The sequence below is a fragment of the Trachemys scripta genome, chromosome 5 (assembly GCF_013100865.1).
Source record: "Trachemys scripta elegans isolate TJP31775 chromosome 5, CAS_Tse_1.0, whole genome shotgun sequence".
NCBI classification, from domain to species: Eukaryota; Metazoa; Chordata; order Testudines; family Emydidae; genus Trachemys; species Trachemys scripta.
This window is the reverse complement of record NC_048302.1, coordinates 53,605,626-53,633,118: the sequence shown is the minus strand read 5'-3', so window position 1 is coordinate 53,633,118 and position 27,493 is coordinate 53,605,626. Positions and strand designations below refer to the sequence as shown.

The 27,493-nt window shown below is 40.5% G+C and overlaps 1 protein-coding gene and 1 long non-coding RNA gene across 6 annotated transcripts in view; one reads left to right on the top strand and one right to left on the bottom strand.

Moving 5' to 3' along the window:
* The first annotated feature begins 822 nt into the window (after positions 1 to 822).
* LOC117877817 lies at positions 823 to 25,513 on the top strand. The gene is made up of 9 exons (XR_004645827.1): positions 823 to 2,734; positions 3,154 to 3,224; positions 6,856 to 6,926; positions 12,709 to 12,836; positions 16,651 to 16,783; positions 20,751 to 20,786; positions 21,727 to 21,849; positions 22,763 to 22,814; positions 25,380 to 25,513. It is a non-coding gene; the product is annotated as an uncharacterized LOC117877817 (long non-coding RNA).
* The window catches only part of MMAA (metabolism of cobalamin associated A), a 33,970-nt gene continuing 15,011 nt past the window's right edge, over positions 8,535 to 27,493 (bottom strand). The window contains exons 7-12 of one of the 5 annotated variants that reach the window (XM_034771327.1): positions 25,553 to 25,640; positions 19,878 to 20,046; positions 16,400 to 16,476; positions 13,498 to 13,556; positions 8,724 to 8,802; positions 8,535 to 8,632 (exon numbers count right to left, since the gene is read on the bottom strand). In XM_034771327.1, the coding sequence (XP_034627218.1) occupies positions 8,589 to 8,632; positions 8,724 to 8,802; positions 13,498 to 13,556; positions 16,400 to 16,476; positions 19,878 to 20,046; positions 25,553 to 25,640 (516 nt within the window). In that variant the 3' untranslated portion in view covers positions 8,535 to 8,588. Of the gene's footprint in view, positions 8,633 to 8,723; positions 8,803 to 13,497; positions 13,557 to 16,399; positions 16,477 to 18,703; positions 19,141 to 19,877; positions 20,064 to 22,961; positions 25,641 to 27,493 lie in introns of those variants that run through there. The other 4 variants (XM_034771331.1, XM_034771328.1, XM_034771330.1 and 1 more) reach the window with 4 other exon arrangements.

The window sequence follows — 27,493 nt, the reverse complement described above, 5'->3', positions numbered from 1 at the left end:
GTGTTGTGCCTTTCTTTCCTCCTTTGTTGCTTCTCTGTCTCATGAGCACGTCTGTTCTCCTCAAAACGAACTGTGTCTCGGTGTATGGTGTGGCGCCACTGTGTTCTGTTCCTCGCCGAGTCCTCCCGGTTTGTTGGATTGATGCCTCCCTTTTTAAGGTGTACTTTCAGTATGTCTTTGAAGCACTTTCGCTGCCGTCGGCGAGCCCTTCTTCCCTGACTTTACTGAGAGAAGAGTACTTGCTTTGGGAGGCAAGTGTCAGGCATATGTACACAGTGACCAGCCCAGCGGAGTTGGTGTTTCATGAGCTGCACTTCTATGCTGCTGATGTTGGCTGCAGAGAGAACACTGATGTTAGTGCATATGATCCTGAGAATCCTCCTGAAGCAGTGCTGTTGGAACCACTCCAGCTGCTTGAGATGTCATCTATAGGTTACCCAGGTCTCACATCCATAGAGAAGGGCAGGGATGATAACTGCCTTGTAAACCAAGATCTTGATGCCTGTTTGCAGATCCCTATCATTGAAGACTCATTTCAGTAGTCTTCCAAAGGATGTGCTGGCACTGCGGATCCTGTATTCAATTTCTGAGTCAATACTGGCTGTTTGGGAGAGGTGGCTGCCAAGGTATGGAAAATGGTCCACATTTTCCAGGGATTCTCCGCTGATGGTGACTTGTGGAGTACGAAGAGTAGTTTGTGCAGGTGAGGGCCGGTAGAGTACCTTGATTTTCCCAATGTTGACAGAGAGACCCAGGTTGTCATAGGCATCTGCAAAAAGATTTAGGGTACTTTGCAGGTCAGTCTCTCTGTGTGTGAGAATGATGCAGTCCTCTGCATACTGAAGGTCAGTGATGCCAATTTTCATGATCTTAGATTTTGTTTGGAGTTGTCGGAGACTGAGGCATTGACCATCCATATGATACTCAATCCCAATTCCATCAGGAAGGTGGTCATGGATGAGAATCAGGATCACGGCAAGTAAATGGAGAAGAGTGTTGGAGCAGTGACACAGCCCTGCTTGACACTAGTGCGAATGATGAATGGTTTGGTCTCTGAGACATTGCACAGAGTGGTGGCAGTCATCCCATCATGGAGTAGTCTGATGATGGAAATGAATTTCTGTGGACACCCAAACTTACACAGCACCTTCCATAGGGCATCACGATTGATAGTCAAAGGCCTTGGTTAGGTCGATGAATGCCATGAACAGTTCCGGGTGTTGCTCTCTGCACATCTGAATCTGTCGTGCCACGAAAATAATGTCATTTGTGCCTCGGGATGGCCTGAAGCCACACTGTGATTCAGGGAGGAGTTCCTCAGCAAGGGAGAGAAGGCAGTTTAGTAGGACCTTCCCTGCAACGGAGAGGAGGCAATACCTCTGTAGTTCCCGCACAAAGATTTGTCCCCTTTCTTGAATATTGTAACAATGTTGGCGTTCTTAAAGTCAGGTGGAATTTCTTTGCAGGTTCAGATTTTGTCGAGAAGTTAGCAAAGTTTGTTCTGGAGTATTGTTCCACCAGCCTTAAAAACCTCAGCTGGGATGCCGCCTGGACTGGTGCCTTGTGATTTTTTGTCAGGATGAATCTTTTAAATACACATAAAGTAGTCACCATTGTAATATTTAAAAAAAAGACCATAATACAGAAATATCCCTTCTGCTTAGTATAGGAAATACCTAGGGAGTAACAGTAATATTTACTTGCCAAACATCTGTAAAGATTTTAATAGCAGCTACTGTCATTTTTCTTTTGCAGTATAAATATAACTCAACTTTGTCGCATACTCTCATCCCTCTGCAGAGGCATCAGTGTAAATAATCTTCCACTACTTGCTGTACTTAGGTGGTTTAGGGTCTCATCAATTCCTATTCAGGTCAGGGAAAAGATTCCCATTGACTAGAATGGGAATTGGATCAGGCCCTAGGAGCTGTGTTGAAATTCAGTAGCTTCAGTTCACTAGTTGTTTCATACGAAAACCTTTCTGTCAGTTTTACTTTCTATGGGTTTGCACCTCCTGTGCCTAAAAATTCAATGCAAAATTCAGTTGAGATTACTAACTTTCAGCTGGCTTCTCAGGAAAATCAGGTGGATTTTTGGTATGAAACCAAAAATCTGCTCGAATCACAAATGTTTTGACAAATCTAAGCTAAGTTTTGAGCTTGTATCTGAACCCAGTAAGAGCATGTTTTTACTTGGCTTGTGGTCTTGTTACAAACATGTTGCACAGCTCTTGGGATACTAATACTACATAGGCTAGAGATATGTCTATGCTGCATGTAAATCCAGCTGTTGTGCTTGCATGCATGTGCACAGCAACTGATTTTTACAAGTTGGATGTGAGAATATCTACAAGAGGGACTGAATTTCATCTCATCAGTAACAGTACTGATGAGATGCAGCAGTACTGAGCTATCTGATTCTTCAGTCTGCTTGCCTACTTTCAAATAATTGGTGACAACTTCCCATTCTTGGAAGCTTTCATGCTTCTGTTCTTTTTTTCCCTTCCCTCAGTTGTGTCTAATATTTGGAGATGCCCCTTCCTTCACACATGAAAAATATGGACTAAGGACGTAGTTACTGAAATGGTAGCCCATATTCCTGTATTGTCCTCTGCAATACAGAAACCTAGTGTTCCCACTATGCTTTAGTTTTAAAATCTATAAAGGTAATTTCTGTCATGTACCTTCTTTTCCAGCTTTCTTCAACCAGTGATTCATTGAAACGACAAACTCAGGTTTGTTACTCTGCTGGGAAGTTGCCTGTTTTAATAAAACATAACAAAGTGCTCTTTAGCTTTGATTACTGTGCTCATACTCCCCACGCTGATGTTCTTTCTGGCCTGATGTAACCAGTAACGCTAAAAGGGTCTCATTTTGTGGCTGATTAGACCATAGGTAAGGACTTGTGAAGTTGTTTGCTATTTTTGATTGAAGCCTGGAATCTTCAGCCAAGGGCTGGAACAAAAGATTTGATTTTTAAAAGGGTTTAATAGAATATCCAATTGGGAGTTTCACAGAAACATTTGCCTCAGTCAGTGGCAATTGACTTGGGTTTTAGAACCTATCACATATTTCAGTGTTTAAAGGTGCCAAAAAGTGGGGCATATTTCCTATTACTTCCCATTCACCCTTGTGCTCACTTCTGTAATTACAGTTTTGAAGGTGGCCAGGATATTCTGGTGCGATTTGGGAGACCCACATTTTAACAGCAAATCCTGACTTCAGGTGAGTGTAAACCTTAGAGGAAAGGCCATTTCACTATACCATAGCCCATCAGCTGAGATATTGAAGTACTGGCAGTGATTGCGTCCTGGTCAAAAAAACAACTTTCTGCCCTTCATTCATGTGAAAAAAAACAATCCAAGTGAACAGTAAGTTCCAAGGGAATCTACATTGGACACCTAGAGCTGCCATTGGATGGATGTAAGGCAAAAAGCAATCTGGGATTCCTATAAAAATCATTCACTCTAAAACAAGCTGAAAAGCTAATGCAGAATCTCTTGGTAGATGCAGCAGAATAGATTATTATTAAGAACAGATTAATTCACATGACTAAAATCTCTTATATTGTTTGAACAAATATCTAAATATTTGAAAAAATTCTATTACAATATTCAACATAGAATTGTAGTGCAATATAACTAGGAACAGTTGCCCTACTAGTTATAAACCATTAGTATCTCTTGCTGAATAATATTTTTTTTAAATTGGTATGGGAGTGTAAATATGAACCAATATTTGCAGGCGTGATTGCTCTATAAACATGCTGTGGAATAAAGCACTAGACATATATTGAGCTCTATCACTCATACAAGAGACATTTCTTAAATGTAACTGAATAGCTCCTTTTTCTTGTGTGACTAGACTGATGCCTGTTTGAACTCTAAATAGTTATTACACAATCATCTTTAAGAGTTTTGTATATCTAGCTAGCTATTTCTAATGTGATTATGTAAGTAGAACCTAATGAAAAAGCTAAACAAAATGTTAATGTAATTAAGGAATATGCATTATCTTTCAAGTGGGCATTTCAATTAAAAATAAATAAAACCCATTACATGATGATACAGTGCAAAGATCTCATTTTCATCAGTCAAAGTTCATTCTTATTCAAAAAGTGACAGATTTCTCGAGAGAACTAAAAGCAGCAATCTTCTCTCTCCATTCAAACCATGCATATGTACATAATTAAGGGTCCACAAACAGATCACTTTCTCAAAGTTCAGACATCTCTCGATATCATATTTTATGCATAAAATGCCTTTTGAGATTGTTATTGTATTTCGGTGGTCTGTCTGATACGGTGAGTAATTTTATAATAAAATTTAAATCACATCTAATTATTAGTAGGAGAGAATTCTAAGTGCATTATAAAAGCTTATATATGTATGAATTGCTTTAACACTTCAGTAACATGACTGCAGCCATATCACCTTGTGGTGTTATCCTGTCCAACAGTATGAGGCTGGATTAATTTTTGAATAGAAGATCTCATAAGAACCTCCAGTGGTAGGTGATACAGGTGTTTCAATGGGAGGCACTCCTCCCACTGGTCTATACTGCAGTCATGGGGTGTGACTGCAGCTCCAGTAGACATACCAGAACTACCTTTAATTTAGCTAGCTTAGGTAGCAAAACAGTGAAGCCATGGCAGCGTATGGGGTGTACAAACCCACCCAGTATCCTGGATAATTACTCATGGGGCTATCCTATGTGTCAGTGCATGCTGCCAGTACCTGAGCTAGCTAGATTAAAGCTAGCTCCAGTATGTCTGCTCAAGCTCCAATCACACGCTGTGACTGCATTATGGTCTTAGTAATGAACCAAAGCCTTGTGTGGTGCTGAACACAGCTGCTGGAGGTTACACCTTTGCAGTCAGCATCATTGCTACTTGTGTTGATTAAAGATCACTTGGCACTTTCCAGTATCCTAGCCAAATTCCAACTCATATGACAGGTAGTTTATGGAACAATCTACAATTGTGTTTCCTCATAGGCTGTATCCAGTGAAATAAGTTGGCATTCATACATGAGTATCTTCTGTCCCTTATGCAGAAACAGGATTTGTCCTGCCAGGATCACATCATTGGTTCTTCAGTTTTGGTATCCTGCTCCACTAAATGCCTTCTGATGACTCAGAAGAAAGCAAAAATAAAAGCCAGCAATTAGAGCTGACTGAAAATTTTCTGACAGTGTTTTTCAAGCAGAAAATGCCAATCCATTGACATCAAAATGTTCTACAGGAACATGTCAATTTTGATGAAATTTCGTTTTGAAAAAAAAAATAGAGTATTTTGATAAGAGTGAAACATTCAATTTCAAGCTTATAAGAATGGAACATTTTGATTTTTAATTTTGAAATGTATTGAAATTAGTTTATATTATGTATAAAATAATACAATTTAAAATAGAATTAAAATAAGTCAACATCGAAATGAAATAAAACAGGTTCACTGACCAAACTTTTTTTTTCAGATTCTGAATTAATTTTCCCCCAAAAAATGTCAGAATTTCACATGGAACAGAAATTTTGGTTCCTGGCCAATACTACCAACAATGCATCTGACCAATGGGCTTAAATCTGATCCCCAAAGTAGTTTCCACAGGGAAGAGTCCCTGCAGATTCTTCATTGAGGTGTTCCTTTTCCAACGGTTTTTCTGTTACAAGAATGAGAGTCTTTTGCTAGTGTATGGTCCAGCTCCTCAACTAAGTTACTATGCAAAAGAATGCATGTTCTTTCATTTTTCTTGACAAGAGTGCAACCCATAGGTGGTCCTGCCATTGGCTTTTTATCATCTAATCAAGATTTTCCCAAATATCCGATTTCCTGTTTGGCAGTAGAGGTGGTTTCAGGAATTCTCCACACTTACCTGAGACACACAAAACAACAGATAATTTCGTGTTTCTTTATGGCTTGGAAAATGCATTGTTTTGTGGAGCCCTTTTTAAGCTTTTTAGCCTTTAAGGGTATGTCTATACTACCCGCCGGATCGGTGGGCAGCGATCGATCCAGCGGGGGTCGATTTATCGCATCTAGTCTAGATGCAATAAATCGACCCCCAAGCGCTCTCCCATTGACTCCTGTACTCCACCGCCGCGAGAGGCACAGGCGGAGTCGACGAGGAGCAGCAGCAGTCGACTCACCGCAGTGAAGACACTGCGGTGATTAGGTCTAAGTACTTCGACTTGAGCTACGTTATTCACATAGCTGAAGTTGCGTAACTTAGATCAATTCCCCCCTGCTCTCCCCCCAATATAGACCAGGCCTAAGAGTAGAAATCCAGTCAATTTAGTACGTTCAGAGAAGGGAAAATTAACCTGCAAGTTAGCTTCTCTGAAGTTATCATTTGACTTGCTTCCCTCTTGCCCACTCAACTTCCACTGAGATTTGGGAAGTAAAAGCTTTTGATTACTTTCTTTCTGATCATACTATCACATAAATGTATATTTCTGGCATAAACTATTCAGAGGGGATTAGAAGCACTTTGCTGCTGAGACAGAGTCTGTTCAGGATACTCATCTACCAGAGGAAAAAAACTTAAGCAAAGAACTCCACTAGCGATACATCTCACACTAAAAGCACAAGACTCAAAAACAGGAATTCAGTCAAATTTTATTTTCAGAGAAGATAAATCATAGGCAACTAATTGTTCCTTCCCATCCTTTGATCAAATACATCTACTCTTCCTGCGTTGTTTAGGTTACCAAGACATCTAAATTTACTACACTACACTGTTTCCTTTAGTTAGCATATGAAATAATGCAAATACCAGATTATAGTTAAATACTATATAGCAGTAAATCACTTTGCTTTTTTATTTTAGTGGCAACATCTTTTTTTTCCCCTTCTCTGCAGTAAGATGGCTTCAAAGAACCCAGATCAGAAGGCAAAACAGAATAAAGAGGTGTCTCTTCTGAACCACAAAGGTGAACCTTCAATGGATTCTGTGAATTTTTAACTCTTGGTATTTTAGTCTCTTGGTGTTTGCTGGACACTAAGTTTCTGAGAAATGTGTGTATATAATGGAATATATTTTGGAGAATAGATGTTTGATTTGCTTTTTATATTTTAATTGCTTCTACATCAGATATGAAAAAAGAGAGATTTTCCTTCAAGTTTAGATTAAGTTGATGGAAAGTTTGTTTTGTGACTATAAAACAGATTTACCTAGCTGGCAATATTGAAGTTCTATTAGTGCCAAAGACCTATATCTTGTATCTTTAGAGCACCAATCACCATACTATGTGGGTGCTTTTAATCTTTTTGTGTCTTTACATCAGAATCAACATCATTTAGCCTCATTGTGATAAGACAGACCCCAAAAACATAGTGGAACTCAGGAAGTCCTGGGATTCTGAGCTAGGACTTTATACTGAAGTATCACTCACACTTGAGAAGGAAGTTCTATGTATGCTGGAGAAGCAACAGGCATTTTGACAGTGGACTGGTAGGGAAACCTTATCCAACACCATGATTTTAAGTGGTAGGTGATGCATCATTATTTCCCTTACCATTTTCAGCAGTGGTACAGAATATTACAACATCTGACAGGTGTCTCTTGCTGTCAAGATCTCTACCTTGCCTGGCAATTCTAGCACTGGAGAAAGATCTGTCAGAATTTACAAGGTAGGAGATTCTGACACACAATAAAGTTAAAGCAATTGCAATGTTAGTAATAGGCAGATGGCTCACCTCAAAGAAGGTGCAAAGATATGATCAATGAAGAAATTGGCATGAAAGGGCTTTGCAAAAATGGGATTTGTTGTTGTTTATTTATAGCACATAAGGGGCACTGCTAGGCACTTTCCAAATACTTGAGAAGGATGGTCCCTGCTCAGAGGAGACCACAATATAAAGACGGATAGACAAGTAAACAGAGGCTAGGAAAATAAGAACAATAACAGGCAATGGCTATACAAATCAACTTGTTTCACTGTAAAAACATGACAAAAATGGGTCTTTAAGAGGAACTTAAATATGGACTGGGTGGAGGCTCTGTGGATGAATTCAGGAAGGTCATACCTAGAGTTTGCAAATAACTGATATTATTTGGTTTGTTGGCAATTCCAAAAAAATTGTTTGGAGTGGAAATAAACACTTTGTTTCTAAATGCTTCATTTTGATTTTGAGCTTTTTTTAAGGCATTTTTTAATTAAAGGAAATTTTGAATTAAAAAAATGTTTCAGTTTTTAAACGTTAAAATGAAACAGTTGGATTTTTGTGGGATTTTTTTTTTCTGACAGAAACAATTTGGTGAAATTGTAAAATGTTTCAGTTCACCCAAATCTGAATTTGTTGCTGAAAAAAGTTTTGATCAGAAAATTTGCCCAGCTCCTAGGCATACTGTGTACTGGAGGCTGCAGGAAGAAGGCACAGAGGTGTTATAAAGAGGGATTTGAATTTCTGCCTTCAGAGAACATGGCTGGTTTTGAGTAGCTCTAGAACCTGGGTCTTCTGCCTAGGCCACACAAGGGGCCTGTTCTAGAAAAGTTATACAATAAAAGCTACTTACATAACAGCTATAGGTCTTTATCTTGTGTGGTATAGTCTGCATCTTCTGACTTTCCACTGCAAAATTTTTCATTTTCTCAATATTTCTGCCCTCTATCATGAAGTGGTGAAAAAAAATAGGCTGAAAACCAGCAGAGAATTTGAAACATAGAAGATTTATATTTATGGGAAGCAAATGAGGCCTCAGGGGAGTGATTTAGGGTTACACTCACCATTTTCACTGGCGTGTTTTATCCAGTTCTGAGCTGCCTGATGTGACTTTGAAGCACCACAGTACATATTTTGATACACCTGTAAAAAGATAGTAACAAATCATTGCTTCTTATACCAAGGCTGCCAATCTGAGCACATCACTAGCAAGTGTATATATTTAGATATACTGTGTGATGCTGTCCTAACAGTTCCACAGAGCAGCAGCAAACAGAAATGAGAGCACTGCAGTGAATCTGAAAACAAGCAGACCTGTTGTAACCAGGCATGTTTTATTATATGGGCTTGATTTTAAGAAGAGCTGCCTACTCACAACGCCAGCTGACATCAATAGGAGCTATGGATGGCCAGCCCTTCTGAAAATCAGGCCCACTGTCTCTGGGTATCATCTATGATTAGCAGGTAGAGAGAGAGAGAGAGAGAGTGTGTGTGGGGTTCAGCATACAGAATGAGGATAGGGTTGTTGAGCAAATGCCTCGGTGCCATTCAAGAAATACAGGCTAGCATTTAGGGATCAATCTTCCTACACATGAAGTCAATGTCAAAATTTCCATTGACTTCAGTGGTGCAATAACTTGCCCTTAAAAAGAAGTCCCAAAATTAAATTAATGAGCGTATATCTTCCAAATCCATCTCCAAATGGCTAGTTAGACTCCAAATACTCAAAAATGCAATTCTAAGGCAGGCCAGATAGAGGGGGAAAACACAATAGTATTTAAAAGTGGTAAAACATTATACCCATTTTAAATGTATTGCCCACTGGGAGCTATTCAGAGCAGGCCCTCCAATGTTTTGACCTCCAATAGGTCTTGTTCACAAGACATTGGCTATAGAAGCCCAGCTGGTATTCCTAATGAACACAATAACAGATCCAATTACTTCAACTAATAAGCATTAAAAAGAAAATGCAGCACCAAAAGCCTTTATTGCTTTGTTAATTCACATACATATATCTGCAGATATTACAATAAAGGCAAGAGCACAGCATCCTTACCCCTTCACTTGTCTTTTCTGCAGACTACACACGCTCTAGTCTTTAACTCCTTCCTCACAGGTTTTATTTTCCAAACCTTGTATCTTTGTTGCTTTCTCCTAACTTCTCTTTCCAGTTTGCCGAAACGGGCTGTCCCAAAATGAACGCATTTGTCTAACTGAAGCCAAATTGATGCTGAGTAGATTGGTTTAATTACCCCTGTTTGCTTTATGTGTGTTTCTCCCATCATAACTTATAATCTTATTCAAGTAGTTGCAGCCGTATATTCCACGTGGGCATGTGCACGTGCTGTGCACCAGAGCCAGAGAACTTTGCCTAGCAGCCCCTGTAGGGAAGGCGCTCACACCCTGTTGATGTAGCCCCTCCCCTGGCCAAATAAGGGTGGTGCCGTCCCAAACCCCTCTGTTCCTTCTCACCGCCCATGGCTAGAGTCAGAGCTGTGTGGTGTCTTCACCTCATACTTCCACCCTCAGTTTTCTGAGAACTTTGCTTGTATATAGTAGTAATGGTATCTTAGTTGTATCTTAGATGTAGTTTAAATGTTAGTTTAGTGTTAGCAGAGTAGTTGGCTTCCCTGTGAGATGCCCTCACGGGGTTCAAGCATTGTACATCATGTAGCGGGGCCATCCCCAACAGCAACCCCCACCCAAAGTGCTTGTTGTGTCTTAGTGAGGGACACATTAAAGAGTGGTGCTCCATCTGCAAGTCATTCACAAAGAGGACTTGGGACAAGAGACTTGTGGTTGAAGCAGCACCTTCTGGAGCAGGCTGAGTAGGACTCTGTGTCTGTCATGGAGGTCACAGAAGTCACAGATTCCGTGACTTTCTGCAACCTCCGTGACTTCTGCAGAGGCCAGTGTGGCTGACCCCAAGGCCGCCCAAGGAGATGCTCTGGGGCAGATGCTCAGGTCGCCCTGGGGACAGCCACATCAGCCACTGTTCGGGCAGCCCCAGGCAGCTTTCCTGGGCTGACCAGAGCTGCCGCAGTCTGCGGCCCCAGACAGTGGTCCCTGGCAGTTCCAGCCATGGAGTGTCCATTGAGTCCAGTACCGATGACATTGGCACCAGAGCCAGCCATCTCTATGCCAACAGCATACCAGGCAGCATCAGACCTTCTTTGCCTCTCAATCCTGGACTCTAGTTCAGGAGTTTTCCAGTGCTATGACTTTTACCAGCTCTTCCTCCATTGTGCTCCAGCACCTTCTGGCCATGTTGCAGAGTCGCCAGGTCTGTCAGCACCACAGCTCGCATCACCCGGGCTGCAGACTGTGGCAGCGAAACTGGGCCTGGCACGGAAGGCCCACTTAATGTCGTGCATCCTTGGGTCCTGTCATTGTCATAGTGGCAGATCCCATCATCCAGTTCAGTACTGGCCTCGGTGCCAGTGCCTCTCCTGGTACCAAGCAGGAGTGGGTCCCATTTGGTGCCATTGGTGCTAGTTCCCCACTCCTCTTCAGTACCAATGCTGCCTCCATATTGGGCTTCAGATGAGTCTGATCAGTTGTTTGGCTCATCAGTGCTGGCTCCCCCATTTGTCACCACCAGAACCTCCAAGATTCCTCAAGATCTAGGTCAGTGTTTTCATCCTCGCCAGATTGCCCTTGGATCACTATCGGTGCCGAGATCAGGATAGGCTCTTGGTCTGGTGCCTAGTGACCACCAGTGCTTTATCTGTATGCCTAGTGGTTTCCTTGGAATCCCTGGGACAGTCCACAGTCCCTACTGTCCTACTCCTTGACCTAATCCAGAGAGATATCACTGATCCCGACAGTGAGTCCTACTCCCATACTGTCTCAGCTGCAAGTGACCACTGAGTCCATTCCCTCGAGACCCACAGGGCTCTTCTGACCCAATCCTGTGGTGCAAGAACACGATCCATCATTGGTGCAGTGAACCGTCTCCTCGTCCTCCCTGGATGACTCTACCATGCCAGAATCTTCCTCTCCCCCGGTGCCCAAGGACTTTAAGGTGTATCAAGACCTCCTGAGGAATATGACCACTACTTTGGGCATCCACGGGGAATTCCTGCAGAAGATTATGTATAAACTGCTGGATATTTTCCAACATCAGCTCAAGAGAGAGTAGCCCTCCCAATAAATGAAAGGCCTGCAAAGGTCCTCTGGAATATCCCCACTTCATTGACCTTTTGGCAAAGCGTTCGGAGAAACAATACTTTGTTCCCATGCAAGGGTTTGAGGGTTTCTGCTCTCAGCAGGCCCCTAACTCCCTGGTAGTGATTGCATGGCTAAATGAGGAGGAAGAGGACTGATGTTCAGAGTGTGTTCAGCAGGTCTTGCTTAATAGGGGGAAACTCTCCACTGAGCAGCCTATTCAGCCAAATGGAAGTGATTCTCTGTATGTTGGTTAGCCCAGGGAGTTCAACTGACACTCCAAGATATCCTGGATAGAAGCCAGAATCTGTTATACCTTCAGTCTTCCAGTCTTCTATTCAGTTCATTGAAAGTTCACCTGGCAGGAATTTTGGGATTTCATCCACCTATGCATGAGAAGTTGGTGTTTTCAAATTCCATGGCAGTATGATTCTTGAAAGGAGTCACTCATCTCCATACATCAGTTAAAGAGCTGGTTCCTTTGTAGGGCCTTAATTCAGTTTTAGAGGCTCTTATGAGACCTCCATTTGAGCCTCTGGCAACTTCTTCTTTCCCCCTTCTGTGTCAGAAAAATGCCTTCCTTGTGGCGATAACATCTGCAAGGAGAGTGCGTGAGTTGCAGGCTTTGATGGCAGAGCCTCCTTACACACAGTTTTGCAGAGACAAAGGACCCCTGCAGCCACACCCTAAAGTTTCTATCTAAGGTGATTTCCCAGTTTCACTTGAACCAAGTTAAATGTCTACCAGTGTTCTTCCCTAAGCTGCATTCAATCCCAGAGAAGCAGCAACTTCGCACATTGGATGTCAAGTAATGTTTAGATTTTTATCTGGATAGAACTAAACCTTTCAGTTCCTCAACTCCTCTGTTTGTTTCATATGCAGACTGAATGAAGGGTCAAGCAGTCTCTTCAAGACAATCTGCAGGTGGATAACTTCCTGTATCATGACAGCATGAAGTAACCCAGACTACGCAGCCTCAACGGATACGAGCACATTCCACAAGAAGTCAGGTGATGTCAACAGCATTTCTAAGTGACATTCCTATATTGGACATTTGCACGGCTGCTACTTGGTCCTCTGTGCATACTTTTGCAAACCACTATGCCATTACGGCTGCATCCAGAGGAAATACAAACTTTAGAAAGGCAGTCCTGTGGCCCTTCTGTAAGTACACTCAGAGCCCCACCTCCTATTAGTACGGTTTGCGAGTCGCCCACATGGAATGCATCTCCTCAAAGAAGAAAAAACACCCACCTGTTGCTTTTGTTCTTCGAGATGCGATGCAGACATGTACTCCACGACCCACCCTCCATCCCGTCTGCATCAGAGTCTGTACTCCTGATATTCAGTGTGAAGGAACTGAGGGATTTGGGGCAGTGCCATCCTTATATGAGCAGGCAAGGGGCTACGGCTCCAGGGCACGAGCGCCGCCCGCCCCAAAGAGTACTGCTAGGCAAAATTCTCTGGCTCAAGTGAGTGAGGCGTGCATGTGCCCACATGGAATACACATCTGCATCACATCTCGAAGAACAACAGTTACAGGCAGGTAACCATTTTTTAATAAATCTTCAGTCATTTGACTAGGATAAAATGCTGATGCCTTCTATTGTCAACGCAAGATCTATAGATTTAAATGATCAGATACAAATTAACTTCAAATTCTGTACTTACTACTTGTTGTCTGACATATTTAGAATCCTCTCTGTAACCTGGATATTCATGGCATTTGCCTGGAAGGAAAACAAGAAATAGAAGCCTTACAGTAATGTTCAGTCCAGTTTCTTGATAAAAACGATAATCAACTCGATAATGTGTTGAATTTTACAATACACAAATATATACAGAGAGGAAAATTAGGCTACCAAATTAAACAATGTCTGCCCAGCTCATCCTCCACCCTCCTGGGGAAAATTTGCGGGATGGGGGCCACAGAGGAGGTGATCTCCTTGCAGTTATTCACCTCCCCTCTACATTTTGCCATGTGAGGAGCAGGTTTGCCTCCCTGAATGAACGGCTCAAGGCCTGCTCCCAAACTTGGCAGCTCTCCAGTGCTCTGAAGGAGATAAGGTCCATCTGCATGGAGGCTTTGTGTCTCCTCAGCAGCCACCTTCTCCCAACCCACTCACTGGCTCCCCAGCAACACAAGTCCATTGGAACTGTAATATCAGGTTCTCCTCTGACCATGGCTGTCTCCAGCACACTCCAGCAGAAAAATAATACAACCTGCGCTTATATTTAGTAAATTATCAGAGAAATTTCCACTTGGTCAGATGGGGGACAATATGCATCCTTCTCCTAACCTGGCCAGTCCCTCCCACTCCACCAGTGCAGAGCATGGACCATGCCAGGTGGCCACTGCAGTGGTGGGGAAAGAGCCCTACCATTGCACATGGGTCCAAGAAGCACAGTCTGGGTTAGAATAGTTAAGATCTGAGAGCTGAGTATATCTAATATACTAAGTAATATAAATGTTAATTACAACTATTTACATCTACTTTTTGAATGTGATTCATTTTAATTAAAATGCTATTGAAACAGCCAGCACAAAAAATGATATATGGAGCAATGAGAAATAACTATGGATGCACTGCTGCCCCATAACGATAGAATGCTGCAATTCTTTTACTGAGTTGCTAATTCTGGATTATTAAAGCTATTATGTAATGACTCATTAATATAGCTAGAGCCCTTTATTAGATCATTATCAATAATAAACTAACTTTGTGCACTGTTCTGGGATATGACCTTTTTAAACAGCAGTGTAGTCTAGTGAGAGCCAGGAACCTCCTGAGCTGTAATCCCAGCTGTACTACTGACTTGCTGTGTACTATTGGGCAAGTCACTTTAACCTCTCCTTGGCTGTTTCCTCCTCTATAAAATCAAGGTGATACTTGCCTCCCTCACAGTGGTGTGTAGAGGATTACTGAGTTAAAGATTTGAACAGCACGAGGAAGATGCAAAGTGCTAGATCAGTGCAAAATAATGTTACGGTTGTTTAAGGATTTTAATTCTGCAAAACTCAGATATAGCTGGAGGTAAACGGCCAGTGTAGAAGTGGGACTTCCCATTCTTTGGCAGAGCATTGTTGTGGCACTTTTCATTGGTATGGTGTTTTGTGAAGGTTTCTTTGATAATTTAAAAAAAATTCAGGAGGAGACAAATGAAGGAGACTAACTAGTAACTTAACACTTTGTCAGTCAGAGACTTCAGCAATACAGTTTCTCAAGGTACAGAGAGACAAAAGACTCAGATAAATTTTGTTCCCAGCTACATGCTGGCAGCTCCCATTCAAGTGAATGAGGGCAATATTTGGGGTAATGATAACATGGCCCATATAATAATAAAGAATACTTGTAACACAGCAATATGCAGGCTTTGGGAGGAGTAGAATTTATGGTACATCTCCTAGTTACATAGTCTTTACCTTTCAATTATTGAGTTACCAAAGAGTCCTGTGGCACGTTATAGACTAACAGATGTATTGGAGCATAAGCTTTTGTGGGTGAATACCCACTTCGTACATGCGTCTGACGAAGTGGGTATTCACCCATGAAAGCTTATGCTCCAATACATCTGTTAGTCTATAAGGTGCCACAGGACTCTTTGTTGCTTAGTGAGAAAGATTGATGTTGAAAGTGACGATGCCACACTGTAATTATGTGAGGAAGCTCCAGGAGTTAATACTATACTTCTGGAATTGTGATCCCCAAATCTTATGCTGCTATTAATGAAATGCTGTGGGTGTTTTATTTAAAAGTAATGCTGCTTATACATGTATAGACAGACATACTAAAACATACCATAGCTTAAGTTTAGTAGGAGGAATAAATTCTAGCAATTATTGCAGTCTATGTTCAAATGTAATATTAAATTGTATCTAATGACAGATGACATTTAGTGACCTTAATAAACGGTGTCTGCAGCCAGTGTTTCTTTGTTCCCAGGGGTGAATTAACGTAGCCTCCTGGGATCATAGGGGGCCTATGGACCCAAAAACTTTGGATCTATGTGGGGACATTACCCAGAAAGTGCTGTAGGTAGCATTGGCTGGGCTAGGAACCAGGAATTTTCCAGGGAAAAGATTTGATTGGGGAGCGTGAGGAGGAGGGACTTTGGTTGGATCAGATCCAGGTTCCTTTGAGTTTCAGTCAACCCGTTTGTATCCATTGTCCATGGGCCATTTTGCAACTGCTTGTCTTTCACCTGACAATTCCCTGAAACAAATGTTTCTCTTTCTCTGGCAGTCCTTGACTGGTGGCCTACTTGGTAACTGCCTGGTTGACTGGTCCATTTTACCAGACTACCTAGAGGGAGCACCCCCAGAAGGCGCAGAGACATACTGAATGCTGAGAGGGCTGAGCTGCCACTGCCTCAGATGCTGGCTAGCTGGTGGCTGCAGGGCTAAGGAACACTGCTCCACAGCACCATCTGGTCACTCTCCCCTCAAACCTAAGTCTCTCCATACCTTTAAATCATTGTCATTGCTCCATCAGTAACAAGAATCTAGAAATCACAGAGGATGCCTGATTGGCTAAGGAATCATTTTCAGAATAACTAAGTGTGTTAGATTTACCTTTGTCAGCTGCAGCAGTTTGTTTATCACTGTTGTAATATCCAGGTATATAATGAAGCTGGTTTACCATAAACACTCTAGAGAACACATGGGGAGAGAACATTTGAGTCTTTTAGATCAAACAAAAGGCTGCTTTATTTCTATAAGCTTGTGCAATATGATAAATTTGCAGCATCTTTACCTTGTCATTGGTTAGTTTTCTTTATTTACAATAAGTTATGCAGGTGTTTTTAAAAATCTGTTTTATTTAGGTTCTTATGCCATGCCCATCAACACAAGAACAAGAGCCCAATGGTCCATCTGGTTGGGTATCTTGTCTCTGACAGTGCCCAGTACAAGCTGCTTCGGAGGAAGAAACCTTAGGGAACTAAGCACCAAAAAAAGGTCTGTTCTTTTCCCCTGGCACTTAGAACATTTGTTATGCTCTAGCTGGTCAATAAGACATAGCTTTTCAAACTGTTACATGGGAGATGCCATTCTAGTTCTATAGTTGTTTTACAGGATTTGTATGTATGTCTCTAGGAGCAAGATTGCAGGAGACAATTCTTAACTCTCGGAGACCATTTGCAGGTAAGGATCCCGAGTGGAAGAAGGAATCTATTTGTGGCTCATCAGCCAGTCACAGCAGGTCAACTTCTTAGGCACCTTAGAGTCTCTCTCCCCCCCACCCCCCCTTCTCTGCATTTCATTCCTGGCTAGCTTAGGTGGCTGACTTGTGAAAACCCCCTTTTTAAGTGCTTAACTATCCCCAAGGATTCTACAGGGAGCTTACGTAGCATGGAGCCACCTAACTTGGGGCTGAAAATTCCACTAAGCCATCCAGGGGTTGTATGTTGGTGCACTCAAGCTGACCAACACCTAAATCCCTTTAAAAATCTGGCCCTGAGTGCCTAAAGCATTTTCAAAAATGGGACTTAAGATGCCTAAATCACTGAGGTGCCTTGGAATACCCTAAATCCTGCTGTGTCTGACACTGTGAGATTGACTAGTGATCTACTACAAAACCCTACCAGTCAGGGCAAGATTCTCCACTGCCAGAAGGGACAATGTCAGTGTGTGAATAGGAGTAATGTGAGCTCAGTGCATGGTACTGACAGCCCCCGTTAACCAAATGGTAAACTTTGTTCCCTTAGAGACATGGTGCACAGGCCAGCAAGCCTTCCCCCTCACTCTCTCAAAGATCCTACTCTGCTGCCTGGGTGAGGGAAAGTTGTTCACTACATCCTCATCCTCCTCCTCCTCCTCCTCTTGGGAACTAGTACAGGAGAAGACAGGCCCCAGATTTATAACAACATTATGCAAGGAAGGAATATATACATTGTAAAGTCAGAAAAGTTTCAATTAATGTTCCCGAACCTACTTCATTTCCAAACTCTGTACTACTCCAGCCCACCCCCTCCATGCAGTCCAAAACTCTTCCCCATTGGGACACCATTCTGATGCATTCTTCACCTATGTGCAGACCTATCCCTGCCTGCTCTCCTGATTTAATTTACGCAGGAAGCACCTAGATACTTCCAGGATGGGAACTAGAGAAAAGCCTCAGTTAGAACAAAGTTATCTTGGGAATGTAGGGGATGGAGTCCAGAGTTGAAGAAACAACTGCTCATATATGTATGTAGAGTTTTTCGGGCCCATATATTGAGTGACAGGAGGATGTAGGGGGAGAACAGTCCATGATGAGAGGAACAGTATTATTGTTGTTGTTTTTATAATGAGTAGGGAGAAGGCCTGCATATGCCATGTATGGCAGGTGAGACTCGAGAGCAGCAAAAATTAGGTTGGTATTGCAACTATCCTTGAGAATTCATAACATTTAGGCATTTAAAGTCTCACCTATAACAATGTATCATATTTTAGGGTGAAATCCTAGCCCCACTGAAACTAAAACTCCCATTGATTTCAATGTGGCCAGGATTTCACCCTTAGTTTTTTTGTAAGGCAATATATTTTTACTTTTAATCTGCATTAGAAGGGTTTTTTTGCTTGTTTTTTAAAAGGAACAACACTGTATATATTTTAGATCTTATACTTAAGCCAGTGGTTCCAGACTGGGACCCCTTTTTCATACCAAGATCTTGCTCCCATCTAGCTGGGATCCCCCTTCTGACTTAACAATATGGGAAAGCCAAGATGGTTGCAATCTTGAGACACCTGAGGTCTCAACTCCCATATCACAAACTCAGACTTTAGGCAATTGCTAAGTTACTGAATGTCTTTCGAACTGTATTTCTCATTAATAACATGAGTCATATACATGTTTTGGCTCCATCAGACAACAAATACTAGCAGATGTTTTCCATCAGACCCAATATTAATCAGGATAAACAATGATATCACATTCTCTCGACAACTTGAAAAAGCATGCTGCTATGGCAAACTAAATTTGCTTCCAAGAAGTAGGGATGCTGAACCAAAGGAAGCAATTTCTTTTGACCTTCAAGTACTTTCAGAGATTTCTTGATGGACGGTTCCTGTTTCTTGTTAGACTTGATAAGGATTTCATCAAAAATGGATTTTTATAATAAGCATGTACACTGCAAATGTTTCCATCTTCTAGCATTGTGTAAACTTTAATACGCTTAGATGTGTGCGTGATATCAACTGTTCTTCAATACAGCATTACTGCTAATTGCTGTTCTATTAACCGGTCCAGAGACTCTGGTAGAGGACAGGAGCCAAAAAGCAGGGAAGAATAGAGAGACGCTATAGCCTGCCCCATCAATTCTTGAATGTAATGCCTGAAATGTGAAAGTTGTCTCCATCATTAAATGGATAGATAAGCTGTAGTGTATATATACACATGTATCTCTAGTTCTTTAACTTATAAAACAGAGCTAGATCTAGAATTAAAAACTGAGTAGCAAGGCAATGATAAAATGATTCTAGGTTAGGATTCTGATGACATCATAAAGAATATGAGCCCCTGTAGCTTATGATCTCATTAGAAACCCTTGTTGCAGTTATTTACTAACTGTTCCCATTCCAGGATTGATAATGAAATGTGGCTAGCTTAATCCTGGGTCTTAAACAGAAACTACCAAATTTGATTAGGTGATATTTTTATAAGGTATTCTTGATTTCTAAACTGATCCTGCTCATTTTCTATAGCAGTCAGGTTTCATTCCAGTTCAGTACACCTCTACCCCGATATAACGCTGTTCTTGGGAGCCAAAAAATCTTAGCGCATTATAGGTGAACCATGTTATATCGAACTTGCTTTGATCCGCCGGAGTGCGCAGCCCGCCCCCACCCCCCCCCCGGAGCACTGCTTTATCGCGTTATATCCGAATTCGTGTTATATCAGGTCATGTTATATCGGGATAGAGGTGTATGTTCAAATTCCTCTTAGAAGAGATGAAGAATAAGAAAGGCCTAGTGTAATAAGCCTCTCCTAGCCTCTACCTCTAAGAGGAATTTATTTTTCCACTCAAAAAACTACATATTGTAGGCTCCACTAAATAGGAATAAACCTTACTCTGGTGGATGAGGTCTGTTTATCCTGGTAGGAGAGGAGGGTTTGGTTCTTGCAGGTTCAGCCAGCTCCTTTTTTCCATAACCAGCAGAATATGTTGTTGCACAGTTGGCCTCTCTTTGAGCCTCCCGTCTCCAGGCTTCCCTGGCATGGCGTTGGATTTCTTCAAAAGCTTGAGGAGAGAGAGGACTAAAGGGCAAAGGCAATTCAGGAGCTAAGAAGAGATAGCTCATCCTGGATGCAGCTCATAGATTCTGAGCAGCAACTTTACCTTACTTTAGAAATAACTTTCCTCTGCTGATGAGTGCTAGAGGTGACCAAGCCTAACTTTAACAAGGTTAAGGAAAAGGAAAGTGCTTTGCTGCTGTTGATAAAAGTTGCTAAGCAACAGGTCATAAAAACTCTACCAGCACTACAGCCACCAAAAGAAGAAAAAGCAATTAGCAAACTACAAACTGGATTTTTGTATATATTTATATAACTGCTGGGAGGAAATATTTAAAATGTGACTTGTTAGTGCACTGTCTATGCGTGCAGAGACAATTTTTTATTCTTCTTCTATGCGTACTAGCATCACAATCAGTCAAAGGACAGGTCAGCTGAATAGTCTTCCCTTTGACACTTCCTTTTGTTTATTTTTTTATAGCAAAAATGAGGAAGGTGGTGGTAAAATAGCAAATAAAACTATATAGTAGGAATATATACAGTGATTAATAAAAAATAAAGGCCTTAAAGTGAGCTTAAATTACATTTATGTAAATAAGAATAAAGCCTTAGCTAATTACTTTACAACAGTATTGCAATAAGGGAAGCATTTACTTTTCAGTGTCAACTACTGTGTAACACATATTGTAAAGTTTCTCATTTTTGTTACAGGTGAATAGACATCATTTACTCAAACATCTAAGATTTGTGAGTACTTCAGTCTCTTTCTAGCAAGATCATGATTTTTAATCTCCATTTGGTTCTAAAAGGATAAATCTTTTCTTTGCAACTGTGCCTCTAGGTAAGCTGAAACAACAAGGACTAAATAGATGGAGACTGAAATAACCATTCAATCTTTAATGTAGTCCATGCAGCCCAGAAATGAAGCATGTTCACAGTAAATTACATCAGTCTCTAAGTGTTGGCAATCAGGCATCTTTCACAAATACTACAGTCCCATTAAAACACAAAAATCCAACCACCACCATAAACAGAGATTTTCATATTTGGTTACACAACATTCCCTTGTTTCAGGCTACCGTGCATGTCATGTTTCTCCTTATTTGTCTTCTTCTTATTATTTGTTGTTTAGCAAGATCTTAAATTGTAAAGGTAATAAGGAACATTTTAGGTATAGTGTGTTTTCACTCTAAAATGTTATTTTCAGTTGTTTACAACTTTTTTCTTTTCTAAAAAAATGCAATCAACTTTTTAAAGGAACTAGGAAAATGATTTAAAAATATTTTTGCAACATCTTTTGAATTGTAGATTTAGAATCTGAACATTGGGCAGGGATAGAGCTGTCTACCGGTTGGTAGTTTGGTGAAAATTGGCTGTGAACTGTCAAAGCTATAAAGGTTTAAAAACATACTTTGTGCCTGCACTCTGATTTTATTAAACATGCTCATGTAGCCATCTGCCACTGTTCTATCAGCATTGCACATACATTGTATATTAGGAGAGTTCCAGAGGAGTGCTGTCCACTTCCCTCTATATGAAGGTGCATAGGAAAAAGGCAGGGCTTCTCCCTCACTGAGTGCTTGTGTGTGTAAAAGCGTTCTGCTGCTGCCTAGCAAATAATGGTACCTCATGTTCAATTGTATTTTTACAAAAAATAGTTTATTATTCATTGTTATTTACATTACAGTAGTACCCAGATGCCCCAACTGAGATCATAGCCCCATTGCACAAAAAGATCAGAAAGGCTGCACCATGCTTCATTTGTATTCAGAGCTTCAAAATGGACTGATAGAGCGTTATTTGAGAAATGGTACGTGACATCATAATACTGAATTATAATATATATGCCAAAGAGGCTGGAGTTAAAGTTATACATCCACCCTCAATTTTGTAATTTACTGATTTAAGTGGTTTGCTTTGCCAATTTTGTGTATGAAATCGATTATCCAGCTATCTGTTAGGGAAAATATGTATCCAAGGAAAGGTATTGCTATCAGAGTCTTAAACTATGTGAAGATCTATTTCTTATTCCTAAAACTGGATAAAACAGAAAAGGGGGGGTGGTACAGATTTTTCTCTGAACATCCATGAAAAATAGAATAAAAAATGTGGAGTTATGGAGAAAACTAAGGAAATGATCATGTTTACTGCAGTGTGGAGGGAGCTAATACCATAGCAAGACTTGGCTACTGTTTAAAAGCAAACATTAGGAAGGGAGTTCTCCAAGGTTAAAAAAATAATTTCATTTACATACAGTAGCCTCAGCAAAAAGGAAGCGAGTCAGTGCAGCTTGTAGTGCTGCACAAATAAGGAACATACAAGAGGAGAAGACTTATTAAAGGCTTACGAGCATGTAAAACAGAAGGTAACGAATTTAGAAAAGCAACAATTTTGACAATGGAGCAGCCAACCAAGCATGGGTCACTTGGCCCTATCATTGAAAACAAAGAAAGAGAATAATCCATGCTAGGAGAAGGGGATTGAATTTGCTAAGGGCACTTCAGCTGCAGATTCCTTTTAGCAGGTTTGACTTTTTAAGTAGAATAGTTTCAGATTTTAACAGGAGATGGAAAATGGAAGCCCTTGAGCACTTGAACAAGTCAAAAGGGTAAAGTTTTGTTTTAATAGATTAGCATGGATGAACTCCACTATTTTTCATCACATAGCTAGTCTAGAAAAATATTGAGAAAACCAGTCTAAATGCTGTTCTCATCACTTTCTAGATCACGCCATTTTCCAACCGGAAGTTACATAGCGTATTGATCCATCCACAAGGTAGGTGCCCTCAGCCAGCCTGAAATTTAGATTTTAATTTTGTAAGTATGTACATAATCACAAAAGTGTGATCAAAATAGCACATTTAGTAAATTAGAGATGAACCCAAAGAATGAAGTGCAGATGCAAACTGCACTACATTTCAGGGGGTTTAAAGCCCTGGCTTTTGATCTGGGGCATGCTCTAGCTGATACAGCTTCCTCTCACATGGGTGCAACTGAGCATTATACTGTGACCAATGATGATGTCATAGTAAAGCACTTGTGTTTCTGCCCTCCTTCTCCTATCAGAGTTAGCATGGGTACATCTAGACTGGAGCTAGAAGGTACAATTTCCAGCTCCAGTAGACATACCCATGCTACAAATAGCAGCAATGGCATGAGCAGCAGTAGGGGTTAGCAACCTAAGTACATACCTAGGGTTTCTGACAGGATCGTACAGAGGGCAACTAGCTGTTGTGCCCTGGATACGTCTAGCGCACTAGCTTGATCAGAGCTACTGTGAAGATGTCTATTCAAGTTGGAAATTAAGGCTCTAGCTCCAGTGTAGATGTCCACTCTTAGGCAGTAGTAACTTAATTTCATGTGTTACCAACAGTGGTTTAAGCATAATTTTACACTGGTGCAGCTAAACTACATTAGTGGTTTGCACCAGTATAACTAAAATCAGTTACATGAGTGCAAATATTCTCCATACAGAAACTGCCTTTCAACCCCTCACCAGCCAAACCATTGTTGTCCTGCTGTTCAGTACTATAATATAGCCCTGAAAATGTACTTCAGTAGGGCTAGTCCTGTGAACAAATTAGTCAAATGCATGTTTGCAGGATGGGGTCCTTCCATCCAATTTTATCCTTTTTTACCATAATGAAGTGTACTGGAAAATAAGGCAACAGCTATTACCTGACAGGAGAACTAACTTTAACCCTGGCAATAAGAATTAAAGTAGCATGAGTTAGACAAAGAATCCTTGTTAGATAAAGGATAAAAAAAATCTCCTAGCGTCTTCAAAAGCTAAAGGTAACTTTTCTGATGTATTACGATTTAGCTAAAAGTTTAAAAAAACCTGAAGATCTAGAGAAATAAATATAGATGCAAAATCAAGTTTGTCAGGGAAGCCAAGGAAACATATCGCAGCTTTTAACATAATTCAAAAATTCAATTTACTTATACAAGATATGAAGAATTCTTCATAGAACTCCAATTATTGTTTTATTGCTTTTCTGCAGTCTCCAAAATTGGCATTTTTTTCTGTAATAATAAATTTCTGCCAAATACACCATGTTTCCCAAATAATATTTTAGAAGAGCCTCCAATTTATTATTAAAGGATATCAAAACGTGCATATACCTCCTGAATAGTCAAAGTATTTAAGTTGAATTCAACAGGAGAAAGTCATTTTGTTTAGAAACTAACGGTCTTTCATCCAGCCAAATAGCCTTAAATCACTATAGACAAAGTTTTGTTTTGTATTTTAAGATAGTTAATTATAAAGATAGGCATTTCCATAACTAAAGAAACTCTAATGTGGGTTCCACTTGAATCCTTTATCATTAGCTATATTAAAGAAAAGATACCTAATGTAACTTCATCTTTGGTTTTAAAAAATTTCTATTCAGGAGAAAAATAGGGTATTTCCTTGGATAAATATGGCTCCCAGGCAGGGCTGCTTCAATGCTATATTTGTTTATAACACAAAAGAACAGGTTCTGCTTAGGTGATTATGCAGTTCCCAATGATTTTGCTGTCACTCACAGTGAGGAGATGGGCAATGATACATGCTGGCAACAGCTCCCCTTGCAGCATCTACTGCTATACCAGAGCTGAAATCTGTAACATGGACATGCTCTAATTGTGGCCCTAACAGTGTGCTTAAACCACAGTAGGCTCCAGCGGCAGTAAGCTGTGTTATACTATAGCCATGTTTAAACGATTATTTTTGTTGAGTAAATGAGACTTTGGAGACATCCTTTAATGTGCTTACTGCTGTAAGTGTTGACTGAATCAGGTTTTTGGTAAGTTATACAGACAGGTCATGGATGCACTGTAAAATTTAACAGTCATGTAAACAGATGTCCCCTCCATTGAAAGACATTTAGATGAGCCCAAGAGCAGTTTTAGTTACACCTACCCTTGTTTTGTATGGGGGTTTTGTTGGTAAATATAACAGGACAAGTGCTGAAATATCTGGAACACAGGCAAAACTAGCTTACTGTGACACATGGTACCACAAAGTTATTTTGTTTTAACAATTTCTATTACAATCTCTCTAAAAGCTTTAAAACATCCTTAACTATGCTGTACTTAAATAAGAGTTTTAGAAGTTTACATTTTTCTTTTTGAATATAATCTGTGGTAGTCCCAGAAACTAGCTTTGTTCCTCATGTGCATTATGTTTGCCTGAGTCAGAAAATAAATTTAGTCAGAGCTACATTCAAGTATGCTGCAGTAAAAGATTTGAAGCCATGCTTCGGAAAATTTTATTTAATGTTTAAATAATTTGTGCAAATTGATCAATGACACAGTAGAACATGGGATCTTAAGGTCTGTCTTTGAATGCTTTCAGTAATAGGTCTGCTGCCAGCCCTGGAGCCAAGACACCACTGAGAACCTTTTCTTCTAAAAGTGGAATCTTATCCCTCACTGCTAAATGACTCCGAAAATGGTCCAGCATATTTTCTTGGATTAGATTCCACATCCACACTTTCTGCTGTTTCCGTCGTTTGGTGATCAACTCACCACTTGTAAGCATGAGATCATGAAATTCTGTCATCTTATCCCACATATCTGAAATGCCTTCTCCAGTTTTAGCAGACATGCGCATTACCTGTTGGATTAAGGAGGACATTTTAAAAGAAACTAAGTGGGTTGGGGAGGGTGTCTACACCTGAGTTCTGCGTCAGCTAGATTCTATTAAAATCACAAGTTCCAATCCTAGTAAGGCAAACTCATCCTTAAGTGCTACTGTAGACTTTTCCCCCTACTAGGCAGCTTATGTTGCGTCTCCTTCTAATGAGACTTGAAAACCAAGCTTCTGCTACCTCCAAAACGATACTCTCATCCCATAGCATTTGTGACAAAGAGGATTTGCCTAAGTATTTTTGAACAAAGTTCCCCCCGTACTGTCTGACGGCTTACACCCAAACAGTTGCTGCAGTTCGGTAATATAATTTGTTACTGAAGGTTTTAGGATCTTATCAAATCAAAGGTAAAATATACAATATTACTACTTAAATGGAAAGTCAATTGGATATTTGCATAACCACATTTAGAGCCAGTACAGCATTAATATGAAACCCTGCACAGTTTCAATACTATAGTAAGAACAGTATTAACTTCCCTTTGTACCCTGGAAGAGTGATTGTAGGCTAGAAAGCAAACATCCAAGCCCTTTTCAACACGTTCTAAAAAGAGCCTAGTTAGAGAAGTGTTTTTATTCAGCCAAAAACCCCACACGGGTCCGATTTTTTTTCTTTTACTATTAACAGTTGCCAGAGATGCCTGGTCTGTTAAATGTGTATAGAGAGCTTTCACAGAATGTAATAAAATCTCTAGAAATAGGTGTTGTAATGATGCTCACTCTAATATCTTAATACTCAACTCTACTCCTGTTTTTTTTTTCTTTAAAAACTTAAAGCTTACTGTTATAAGAATTGTTTTGGTGCTGATATTTACAGGGCAAGGATTTGTAAACTCCTTAATATTTCCTAAATAAAAAAGGATGTCTCTATAGCTTCTAGATCTAAACTTCTGCTCAGCAGTGCTGAGGAGAGAGTGGCTTCTGCCAGATTATATAAATCTCAAGTCACCTGTCACCACTCTTGCTTTGTGTTTATATAGAGCAGAACTGAACCAGACAGGGAAAGGCTACATTCCCTACTAAAATTTATGGGGTAAAGGTTTCAGCTCTGTGTAAATTGCTCTGCTGCTTGAACAAATTAATCACTAGACACTGCAAAGCACAAATGTATGTGCCACCTATGTAAATATGTTAAAAGCAGTCAATACAGTCATAAAAAAAGCAACAACACTGTTTGGTAGAAGGGCACATTCAGGTCAGTTTGCATAACTTCCTGGTTTTTGTTTCAAAGGGATAAGCCAGAGGGCTGAAAAATCTGATCAGGAAGCAAAGTAGTAGTGACCCTGCCTTCTGCAGTGACATCCAATCACTAATGGGGTTTCACATGACTGGAAGCTGAGGCACTCTAAGTTTAGGGGGGAGAATGGGAACAGAAAACTATGACCAAGCCTCAGGCAGTCCAGCTGGATCAAACTGTCTGATAGCCCATTTTATCCAGTGTTCAAGAAGCCTCATTTATATATAAAAGCATTTTACTACTGCCTCTTTGCCTCAATTATAAATTCTAATTATTTGTATTGCAGTACCACAGGCTCAGGAACCCATTGTGGTAGGTGCTGTACACACAGAGGAAGACAAGGTCGTTGCACTAAAATCCCATGAGACATCACAAGTGGGTATAACAAGGAGGGAAAAAAAAAAACATGGATCATAGTAGTTAAATAAGTTAGTATGGTTTACAGCAAGATGGTTCCCAAACTTCTTAAAAATGTATAGAAATGATTACAAATCAGCAAGCCCCACTGACCCTCGGTCTAGCCATTATCAGTTTGCTGTAGGCATCACAGCAGACGAGAGTTTTGAGGAAGGATTTGGAGGAG